Raw genomic sequence first — 12,161 nt, 5'->3', positions numbered from 1 at the left:
TCTTCTCTTTACTGCGTTAAGCTTTTAACCCTTTCCTATACAAACTATGTGTGCGTTAGACCAGTTTATGTAGTATGTTAGACCAGTTTGTGTTTATGTAGTATGTTAGACTAGTTTAAGTGTTTATGTAGTTAATAAAACCTTACTTGTATCACACTTGACATTGTTCATGGTTTTCCCCTAACTGGAGTCACTTAATCATGCAGATTTATGCTACAAGCTTTTGTAGAATTGTACAGTAAGGAAGTTATTTCCCTTAACCAGGAAATTAACGTTCTTAGAATTGACAGTTGACCCTGAGAGGTCAGCTAAATATCTACAGTGGATCTAAAATATTCATAATTAATTATAACTAGTTATGATTAATTATTCATATTTCCCATGAGCTGATTCGTTACATAAGTATAAGCTGTTTTATGGATGGTAACTGTAATATTATTACTGGAATCTTATTAGTAATTAGTTACACTACAAGTTACTGCAAAAAGTAATATTATTACAGTAACTAAGTTACTAGTTACTAGTTACTGCCCAACACCGTTAACTATATTAGTTAACATGAACAATAATTATATTTAAAGTTGTATCTGTTAATATTAGATAATGTACTGTGAATTAACATGAACATGAACATTTTTATTAACTAACATTAAAAGAGATTAATAAATGCTGTAAAAATATATTGTTTATTGTTAGATCATGTTAATTAATGCATTAACTTATGTTAACAAATGAGAACTTATTGTAAAGTGTTACCCGAAATTGCCTACCCTACCTTTAATATTTCATTGGCAAAATGTATGAATAGTATACTATTATATTTACATTTTCATTCGTTCATTAGTTTATTCATTCCTGAGGTGGAGCACTGTAGTGATCTACAGATTGTAAGAGGACCATGCAAGCTCCAATCGCTGTCTCAGTGGGATGGCATGAACAATGTAATTAAATTCATTAGTGGACTGAAGCAGGAGGCTCCTCCAATCAGACTTTGTGATGTGGCTACAGAAACAATGCACCGCTTGAAGGATGGGAAATGGATTTGTTATGGCAGAAGCCCCTGAGGGGCAGAAGGACACTTGCTTGAAAAGAGAGCAGATATTTTGAGGACCGAATAAAACTGACAGGATGGAGAACCGCACAGTGGCTCTACACACAACAGTTTGACTACTTACAGCAGAACAGTAAAAGCAATGGAGAACTGCATGAGAAACAACAATGATTGTATATGAATTGTGGCAATTACAACTTAGTCAACAGTTTTCAGTGTTTTTTTTTTCACACACCACAGAGAACTTATGCCATGAAGACCTCATGTGGTGTCCTTGCTCTGTTGGAAATGTGTTGCCTAGGGTTTTCATTCTTGCTGCAGATGCATTGCTTGCCCAGAGTGTCTAAGCTTGTTGGTGACATGACCAAGATTTTTGGTATCCTGATAGTGTTTGGTGCTTTTGGGTGTGCTGGATGCTGTGGGATTTGAATGACAAGCAGTGTCTTAATGAATTAACATAATGAATAAAAACATAGCCGTATAACTGTTTGTGATATAATTACTTCTCCACTGTTCTCTTTGTTTTTGTATGCGTGAAATTAGGTCAGTCACAGTGTCGAAATGATGAGCTGCTCTTGTTTAGTAATAATATAAAAATATAATATAATAATATAATAATTAATAATAGCATCTTATATATTAATAGTATAGTAAATACATATGTAATTAATAGTATTTAGTATAATGTATGCAAGCCATAATTACTAATTAATAGTATTGTATGTATTATTAGTATAATAAATTAATAGTATTTTATATATTCATTGTGATATTGCAATATATGTGTGAATATATATATATATATATATATATACAGTTTTTTCAGATGTGTATTAAATACACACCAGTTATGATACATTATCATGTAAAATTTCACTTTTGCCTTCATTTTCTTTTTCCCAGGTGGTGAAAATGATGATCATCGTAGTGGTGACCTTTGCCATCTGCTGGCTGCCATACCATGTATATTTCCTCGTTACAGGGTTGAACAAGCAGCTGGTTAGATGGAAGTTTATTCAGCAGATCTATTTGTCAGTCATGTGGCTTGCCATGAGCTCCACCATGTACAACCCCATTATTTACTGCTGCCTTAACAGCAGGTAAGACTCAACTTAGAGCATGCCACAGAGATTTATGACACAGATGCATTTTGTCATAGCAACATGAGTGTTTTTCCCTCTGGTTGTTGCATGAATAGGTAATGGACACACTTATGATGCTTCTTCTTACTCATAAATCAATGACTGAAATGAAAGTGTTATTAATAATCAGTCCAAGTGAAGGACAGGGACAGGAAACAGGCTTAAGCTGACAATTTTTAACAATAATCTCAACATTTTGAGTTCTGAAAACACAGAAAAATGTGGACTAAGGTCCAAATGTAGACCCAAGATTGGTTCCACATGGTCCATAATTTCCCATAGAACAATTTTCACACCCTGAACTGTTTTCTCTTTATTCTGCAAAGATATAACATGAAGAGGTGCATTAACTGCATTTACATAAACTTATTAAAGGGAGAGTTTACTCCAAAAATGACAATTCTATCTTTATTTACTCATCTTATCATCAAAAGAAAGAAAAGAAGATGGTTATAAAGGAAAGGGCTGAATGAATAATGGGGAAAAAAAGTTTTTGGGTGAACTATTTCAAAGCAGCGTAAACAAATCTTCATTCTCCCTGTGCATAGCCAACAGAAAATAAGACATGCAGACGTGAATGTTATGAAAATAGTAGAGGGACTATTAGAAAGCCCTTCAGAGTCAATGATTTTGTCCAAGGTTTTAATTAAAGGAATGTTCCAGGTTCAATACCAGTTAAGCTCTATCGACTTCATCTTTGGTGTGACGTCGATCACCACAGAAGAAAATTCTGACATCCTTTAGTTTGTTAAAAACTAGAAGAAGCCATGTTTACAGCACACGTACAATGGAAGTCTATCAAGTGAATGCTTTGATTAAAATGTTCACGGTTAAAAAAGCAAAGAAACAAAACATTGTAAACTAGATTAGTGTGATTAAAAATGTATGTGTTTATATCCAGCTTTCAACTCCAATCATGACCATTTAAAGCCAGTAAACCTGATAACCAGGGAAGCACTGTAAAGAAAAAAATCCTCACAAGTATTACATTGGTAACAATTAGATTAAATATTTAACAATAAGAACAATAAGATTTACAATTTATGATCTCCCCCCCCCCAAATCATTGGCATGAAATGACTATCTCAGGTTTGTTAAAAGCTTACTGTACTTTAGTATGAGAGCTATATGGAATATAGTCTGTTATGTGGCTCTGCATAAAATGTAGCTAATGACCTTTATACAGCGCTGCATTTTTTAAAAAATTTTTTGAGCACTCAACCAGTTGTAGCCTGGCAACCGTTGCTATCCACCATTAACTTGATCAGGCTGGGACAGCCATAGAATTGACTTTATGTAAATGCACCACAGATAGAATAAATGGCTAAAATGCAAGACCGGATGATAAATAATCCACATCTAATTTCTTAAGGTCTCATTTGGCTTAGTTTGAATTGACACCAGTGCCTGGGCATGACAATTTGCAACCATACGCTATTCAATAACCAGAAAATCATTATCAAAGAGTTGAATACAATGAAAAAAAAAAAACAGCTGCTTTTTAATGTACCTGGCAGTTTTTGAGTATTAAAAATACATAGACTTGTTATGTTGGCAGTAGCCTCTGACATCTAACCTGTGATATTGGTTTTGTTTTTGTCCTGTGCAGTCACTTGGACTTGACAGATTGATTGTGTTAAATGGCTTTTGGCCATTTGCAAAGATTTTTTTCCATTCTCATTCTAATCAAAGCCTGTTTCCACCTCAGAGTAAAAAAAAAGATAATGGTAAAATAAAGTTATAAATAAGTGAGAAATTTGTAGTTGCAATCTACATGAAATTGCAATCACAAGTGAACGATATCAGATCATGCATAAATGTACAAATAATATTGCGTTTTTCCCCATAGATGTGTCCAGTTATTCATCTGGTTTTGTATATGTTCTTGTCTGTGTTCAGGTTTCGGGCTGGCTTTAAACGTGTTTTCCGCTGGTGCCCTTTTGTGCGGGTGTCAGACTATGACGAGCTTGAGCTGCGGGCCATGCAGCATAAAGTAGCGCGCCAGAGCAGCATGTACACACTCTCACGAATAGAGACCACCGTCGTAACCGTGTGTGACCCCTCAGAGCCAACCGGCCACACAGGCCGGAAGAGCCTTCACAACCACCAGCACAACGGCTGCTCCAACCCAACCAAGAGCAAAGAAGTAAAGTATATGCAGAGCGACTTGAAGGAGGAATTCTGCTGAGATAGACCTTTAATGTAAGATTCATACCGAAGTATCAAGCACAACCATTTTAAGGAATCCTCATTCTGTAAATTGGAAGAGAGTGATGAGAAGTCAAAGGTAGACTGTTTATTTTTGTCATATCATGAATTGAATACGCTAATATATAACACATAAACAGCACCCTGATATAGTAATTTAAAAAAAAAATGTGTTTTATGGAGCATGTCTAGTGCACTTTGCTTCCAAAAAATTTGAGTCACACCCAGCACTCATCATCCCAAAGACCAATGTTATCCAACATCTGAGGAGCACTTAGTCTGTAGCAGAAATCGTAGATAGCAGCTGCCCTTTCATGCCAATCAGGTGCTGTTCTCTTTCATCATATGGTTAGCAAGGTTAGCGTGCTACCTGAATGCCAAAGTTTTGATTTCTCCCGGGAGCTGAATGCTCAGTTCTTGTTAAAATATCTAATGTTTGAAAAGGTTCAGACTGATCCTACATCCCGTGCTAGTAAATGAATAGGTGCGTTGCCAGCACACGAGCATGTCGTGTAGTGAATTTTGTAAGCTTCATATTCGCTCATTTAATCTAAAACATCTTATGTAATTGATGAGATGGTAAACCAATTGTACAGCATCTTAATAGCATAGCAAAGATCAATTTTGAAATTTGACCTTGTTGTAGACAGAGTTGATGTTTGGAATAGCATACCAGCATATTAATGCTCCTGCAGTATATATGCAGCTTTTCTGTTTGCATGGAATATCTGGATGACTTGCTTTTTTGGCAGAGAGTGCTGAGTTGGATGTTGTATTCCAAAAAGCAATGCGCATTACTTTTCATACTTTCATTTCCAATATTGATGAAAGAACCAGCTGTTTTTTTTTTGTCGTTGTTATTGTTGTTACATTGTTTCATTGGTCTGCTGATCAAATTTTTCTTTGTTTCTGTATTAACGAGACGGACGCTCTATGCTGAGTTAAACATTCACAGAGCAAGGTCTTGTTAAAATAATGTAGCACGCTTCTGTTTGAAGTGTTTGCATAATGTGTACTGTTGCACATACTATTTTTTAAATATAGCATGCAGCATACAGTGTTGTGCATTAAATTTGGCCAGAATTACAGTAAAAATAAATATTATACAGTTTAAAATAACTGATTTCAATTTATAAAAAAAAAGATTTGTTCCTGTGATGGCAAATCACAGATTTTCAGCAGTCATCACTCCAGTCTTCAGTGTCACATGACCCTTCAGAATTAATGTGCTCTTTTGGTGCTCAAGTAACATTTCTTATTATTATCACAATTAAAAATGGTTGTGCTGCTTAATATTTTGTAGAAACTGTGATACATTTTTGACAGGATTCTTTGATGAATACTTCAAAAAGAACAGTATTTAATTGAAATATAAATCTTATTATTAGAATTACTAGACTCTTATTTAGAATTAACTAATACAATGCAAAACAACAACAAAAAAGCTAATTGTATATTATCGATTGACAAGACTGTAAACCTTCTGTTAATCGTCTAAGACCAACTGACTAGTATGAAATATGCTGGTATATACCATCCAGAACACAGCCGGGGTGTAAGATGACTATGGCTTCGAATGCACTAATTGCAGACACAAACCGGTATAAAAATAGATGTCTATTGGTACAATATGTGTAATATGACAAACCTGTCCCAATGCAAAAACAGCATTTTCAAATTTATCCACTTGGGAGAGTGTCTTCAAAAAGCTTGTTTTAGCTGGACAAAATGGCATCTCAGTGTACATGGAAGGCCAGACGTAGAGAAAAAGACGCAACTTCAAATGTATCTGGATTAGTATAGATCCTGTGTTTTTCTTGTGATGTTTTTTTTTTTGTCCGCAAAGAAAAATAAGTGCTATTTTTATTTTACCTGCATCAGGTAAATCACTGAGACTGAAACTGGTGTGATTTATCTGGTCTGTTTGATTTCATTGCCATTACAGCATTACTCTGAATGGAATTCAGCAACTGCCAGCCATATTCTAGGAGCAATGCTGGTGTAACTACTTGCTTATCTGCCAACTCAGGCTTCTTATTGACCTTACGATCACACAGTTACAAAACAACTCCTCATATTGTTTTCTAATCATTTACCTCCCTGTCTTTTCAGTTATATTGTTCATTCTACCCTTTACTTCTTATTTTTCCAATTTCTTTCTGAACTCTTCCAGGAAAGCTGGTGTTCGTTTGTACTGTTCAATGAAGCTTCCAGCTGAGCAGCAGTGAGGGGTCTGTTTCTCAAACTAGAGACTGTGATGTATGTGTCCTCTTGTTGTTGATCATTGGGCCGTCCACATTCTGGCCTGTTTAGATCTAGTTTGCTTTCTTCTTTAAAGACAGTAGTCATGGGAGAGCCTTAATCTCGCGAAAGAACAGACTGATGAGTTACTAGGAAAAAAAGATGTCCGTGTCTGGCCATTTCTAAAACAAAATATGGCAAATATACTTCAGAAACCGAAAAAAAGACTACCAAGTATTATGTTTTCCACACTAAATTGCGATAATCATAAGGTTTCTTGAGTACATTACAATGGTTTCTTAATGTAATAAAGACTGGGATAATGACTGATAGACGTGAGGCTTTGCATGTATCAGAAGGAAAAATTGTATTTAGTAAATATAAAGAAATATAGAAGTATAAAAGTAAATTATATAAACAGTTATCATATTTTAATAATCATAATAATGTATTATTATAGCTTTTGTCATAACTCTTTTTTTGTAGTCTTGTCAAAAAATAAAATAAAATAAATCATCAGTTTAAAAATAAAAGTTTTTTCCTAAAATGGAGGAAAGAATTCATGCCTGGAAGGACTCTTACCTTGCTCAACTTCAGAGTGATGCAAGTGCCCCATTAAAATTTCTCTCTTATCTTGTCCTTAGGTTGTCTTTCAGGGTTTGTACTTAAGTCTCATGATATGCTCCAAGTCTATGTTCTTGCTTTGTGTCTTTATTTTAAGCTGTGTTACGGGAGTCTACTCTGCAGGGCTCATATATTTTAAACGAGTTAATAGTGTTCCCCCAAAAATGAAAATTCCTTCATCATTTACTCACCCTCATGTCATTCCAGACCTGTATGGATGGATGTCTTCTGAGGAACACAAAAGAAGATATGTTCACACAAACACAAAATAAAGAATGTTGGTAACTGAGACATTTCTCAAAATATCTATTTTTGTGTTTCACAGAAATAAGAACGTTTGCAACATTAGGGTGAGTAAATGATCCCCATAGGCTTGAGGTTTATTATTGTAGATTTGCATAGATCACACTCCCAGTGGATGTTTTCCCAGCAGAGTATAAATTATTTCCCTCAGTTATCTTCATTTTACCCATTTAGAAGCAATTATGCAGTAATCCATCTCTAATATGCACAACACAAGATATATAGCTGGCTTAACCTTAGGCAATAATTGGTTAAGCCTGAGGAGTGCTGGCCAAACTTGACTCTTAAGTTGTTCCTTGGAAAACATGTCTGGAGGCCTTGGTATGCTCACCCTCACTGCACCACCAATTGCAAGTTTAATGGATTTTTTCTAGGTGAGGAAAGCCAGCTGTGGCCACTAAGATAAAAACTGTTTGTGCTCACTCTTAGTGCATATGTGTGCACCCAAACATGTATGCATACATGCATGCATACCGCATACATTCATCATAATATAGTGATTTTTTTAAAAATTATTTTATTTTTTTAAATATGTTTGTGTTTTTATTGTGCATTTTTCTGACACTTTATTGTGTCCTTGTCATGGTAAAACATAGGTTAGATGAATGTGGGCATACTTAAAGGATGCCAGCTTTTAAGGTGAAAACTACTAAAATGTATTATTATTATTATTATTATTATTATTTACAGGAAAAGGAATGTTAATCCATGTAAATATCCTTGATAACACCTAAAATTAAGAATTGATTACAATTTTTACAAAATTATCTTTATAAGCCTTGGTGTTCATATATAATACTGTTTAAAAGTTTGTGGTCAGTAAGATTTTTTTTATATCATTGATATAATAAAATAATACTTTTATTCATCAAGGATCAATTAATTTGATAAAAAAGTGGCAATGTTACAAAATATTTAAATAATAAATAAATGTTTCACAGTTGTGCTGCTTAATACATTTGTGGAAACTGTTTTATATTTTTACATTTTAATATTTGAGCACCAAATCAGCATATTGGAATAATTTCTGAAGGATCATTTGACACTGAAGACTGGAGTAATGGCTGCTGAAAATTCAGCTTTGCCATCACAGGAATAAATTACACTTTAAAAAATTGTAATATCATTTTACAATTTTATTGTTTTTACTGTATATTTAATAAAATAAATGCTGCCTTTGTGAACATAAAAAAGAAAAAAAACTACCAACCCCAAACTTTTAAATGGAAGTGTACATTTCACTTATTTAAAGAATCATCAATTTAATGATTAATCTAGCTTTTACCTTTATGAACATGGTCTAAATAACCCATGGACAAATATAGGTTAACGAATCTCACACAGATAAAAGCAACAGTATCAAAGAACATCAACTTTGTCCTTTGATGTTGTTTGAACAAAGCATTTCTGGCATTTTGTGTTCTGGTTTCTTGTCTCATATCAGCTCTTTCAAACACTTGCATTGTTCTGTGTTGTTTAAGTGGCTTTCCTAGAATCTTTTGAACCTTTTTTCTTGCATAGTTTCTTTGTTTCAGTGTTAATTTTGTTGATGTTCAACATCTTACATATCAGTAGGCTTTAATTTGTGCATAGCTGCACTGCTGTTTTGCACAAGCCTATAACTGATTTTCTTATTATAGGCCAATGCTCCTGCCTAGTGAACATGCTGAGACCATTTGAAAGTATTAACAATGAATGTAGAATATGTCACTGTCATGTTTTGACAGTGTTGTACATTCTTAGTATATAGTACAGACAACGAATGAATGATCACACCATTATCAACTCCCATCTGTCTGAGAGAAGACTTGTGAATATATACATGTCAAAGCATTGGAGCATGCACTTCTTGCCTTATCACTGTGTTTTTGAAGTTTGTGTATGTTTTTAAGTTTAAAAGGCCCCATATATCCTTAATGGAATGCATTCAGCAATTGTACAGTATGTCATAGTTTGTCATGTATTTTGTTGATTCCAGTGTATATAGTATAAAGAGACATACAGTCATGTGAAAAAGAAAGAACACCCTGTTGAATTCCATGGTTTTCCATATCAGGACATAATAAAAATCATCTGGTCCTTGGCAGGGCTTAAAATTTGTAAAATAAAAACTCAGATGAATAAAAACACATGACATATCACACCGTGTCACTATTTATTTAGCAAAAATAAATCCAATATGGAAAAGCCATGTGTGACAAATTCCTCACTATGTGACTATGATTCAATTGTTTGTAGATCCACTTTTAGCAACAATAACTTCAAGTAATCATTTTCTGTATGACTTTATTAGTCTCCCACATCATTCTGGAGGAGTTTTGGCCCACTCTTCTTTACAACGTTGCTCCAGTTTATTGAGGTTTGTTGGCATTTTTTATGCATAGCTTTCCCGAGCATTTCAGTCAGGATGAGGTCTGGACTTTGACTGGACTGCTGCAACACCTTGATTATTTTCTTTTTCCAGCCGTTCTGTTGTAGATTTGCTGGTGTGCTTGGGATCATTGTCCTGTTGCATGACCCAATCTTGGCCAAGCTTTAGCTGTCGGAGGCATGGCCTCACATTTTACTCTGGAATACTTTGGTATACAGAGGAGTTCATGGTTGATTCAATGACTGTGAGGTGCCCAGGCCCTGTGGCTACAAGACAAGACCAAAATCATCAGCCCTCCACCAGCATGTATGTCTTTTGGTATGAGGTGTTTGTGCTGATATGCTCTTTTGGCTTTCACCAAACGAGGCGCTGTGCATTATGGTCAAACATCTCCACTTTGGTCTCATCTGTTCAAAGGACATTGTTCTAGAAGTCGTATTGTTCTTATGGTGCTGCCATTTGTCTACCACTTGTCTGGTATTTTTCTGTCACAAACTTTGTAATTGTACTGTCACAAACTTTAGCATTTAACATGTTAACTGAGGCCTGTAGAGTCTGTAGTTATTGGGTTGTCTGCAATTTAATTGGGTGAATTTCCTGGGACGTCCACTCCTGGGAAGATTGGTGTCTGTCTTGAATGTCTTCCACTTGTGAATAATCTTCCTCACTGTGGAATGATGGACTTCAAATTGTTTGGAAATGGCCGTACTACCCTTCCCGGATTGATGGCAGCAACAATTGCTTCTGTAAGATCATTGCTGATGTCTTGTGTTAACACACAGCTGAAGGCTCCAGACCAGCACAACTTCTGCTTTTATAGAGCCGCTCACACTTGCTGATGATCATCAGATAATCAAAGGTATTTGATTAGCAGTGCCTGACCGTTACTTACCCTCTTAATTCCCATGTTAACAGTAAGGGTGTCCTTAGTTTGTCACACATGGCTTTTCCATTTTGGCCTAGCCACTCTTCTTTACAACGTTGCTCCAGTTTATTGAGGTTTGTTGGCATTTTTTATGCATAGCTTTCCCGAGCATTTCAGTCAGGATGAGGTCTGGACTTTGACTGGACTGCTGCAACACCTTGATTATTTTCTTTTTCCAGCCGTTCTGTTGTAGATTTGCTGGTGTGCTTGGGATCATTGTCCTGTTGCATGACCCAATCTTGGCCAAGCTTTAGCTGTCGGAGGCATGGCCTCACATTTTACTCTGGAATACTTTGGTATACAGAGGAGTTCATGGTTGATTCAATGACTGTGAGGTGCCCAGGCCCTGTGGCTACAAGACAAGACCAAAATCATCAGCCCTCCACCAGCATGTATGTCTTTTGGTATGAGGTGTTTGTGCTGATATGCTCTTTTGGCTTTCACCAAACGAGGCGCTGTGCATTATGGTCAAACATCTCCACTTTGGTCTCATCTGTTCAAAGGACATTGTTCTAGAAGTCGTATTGTTCTTATGGTGCTGCCATTTGTCTACCACTTGTCTGGTATTTTTCTGTCACAAACTTTGTAATTGTACTGTCACAAACTTTAGCATTTAACATGTTAACTGAGGCCTGTAGAGTCTGTAGTTATTGGGTTGTCTGCAATTTAATTGGGTGAATTTCCTGGGACGTCCACTCCTGGGAAGATTGGTGTCTGTCTTGAATGTCTTCCACTTGTGAATAATCTTCCTCACTGTGGAATGATGGACTTCAAATTGTTTGGAAATGGCCGTACTACCCTTCCCGGATTGATGGCAGCAACAATTGCTTCTGTAAGATCATTGCTGATGTCTTGTGTTAACACACAGCTGAAGGCTCCAGACCAGCACAACTTCTGCTTTTATAGAGCCGCTCACACTTGCTGATGATCATCAGATAATCAAAGGTATTTGATTAGCAGTGCCTGACCGTTACTTACCCTCTTAATTCCCATGTTAACAGTAAGGGTGTCCTTAGTTTGTCACACATGGCTTTTCCATTTTGGCCTAGTTTTTGTTAAATAAATAATGACAGAGTGTGATATGTCATGTGTTGTTGTTCATCTGAGGTTTAATTGTACAAATTGTAAGACACGCCAAGGACCACATGATTTTTTTTTATGTCCTGATATCGGAAAACCATGGAATTCAATAAGGTGTCCTTTCTTTTTCACATGCTATGCCGACACATCCCCAACCCCCCCACCCCCCCCCCCCCCCCCCCCCCCCCCGTTTTTAAAGGTTGATGGAGAGGCTTG

The 12,161-nt window shown here is 35.9% G+C and overlaps 1 protein-coding gene across 1 annotated transcript in view; it reads left to right on the top strand.

The window, feature by feature from the left end:
• The window catches only part of LOC107556806 (neuromedin-K receptor-like), a 30,830-nt gene extending 25,597 nt beyond the window's left edge, over positions 1 to 5,233 (top strand). The window contains exons 4-5 of the mRNA XM_016240015.1: positions 1,955 to 2,151; positions 4,093 to 5,233. Coding sequence (XP_016095501.1) covers positions 1,955 to 2,151; positions 4,093 to 4,381 — 486 coding nt within the window. The 3' untranslated portion in view covers positions 4,382 to 5,233. The remainder of the gene's footprint in view (positions 1 to 1,954; positions 2,152 to 4,092) is intronic.
• The last annotated feature ends 6,928 nt before the right edge of the window (positions 5,234 to 12,161 follow it).

This window comes from Sinocyclocheilus grahami, unplaced genomic scaffold, assembly GCF_001515645.1.
Source record: "Sinocyclocheilus grahami isolate Dianchi unplaced genomic scaffold, SAMN03320097.WGS_v1.1 scaffold579.1, whole genome shotgun sequence".
Taxonomy (NCBI): domain Eukaryota; kingdom Metazoa; phylum Chordata; class Actinopteri; order Cypriniformes; family Cyprinidae; genus Sinocyclocheilus; species Sinocyclocheilus grahami.
This window is presented reverse-complemented; position numbering and strand designations above follow the sequence as displayed.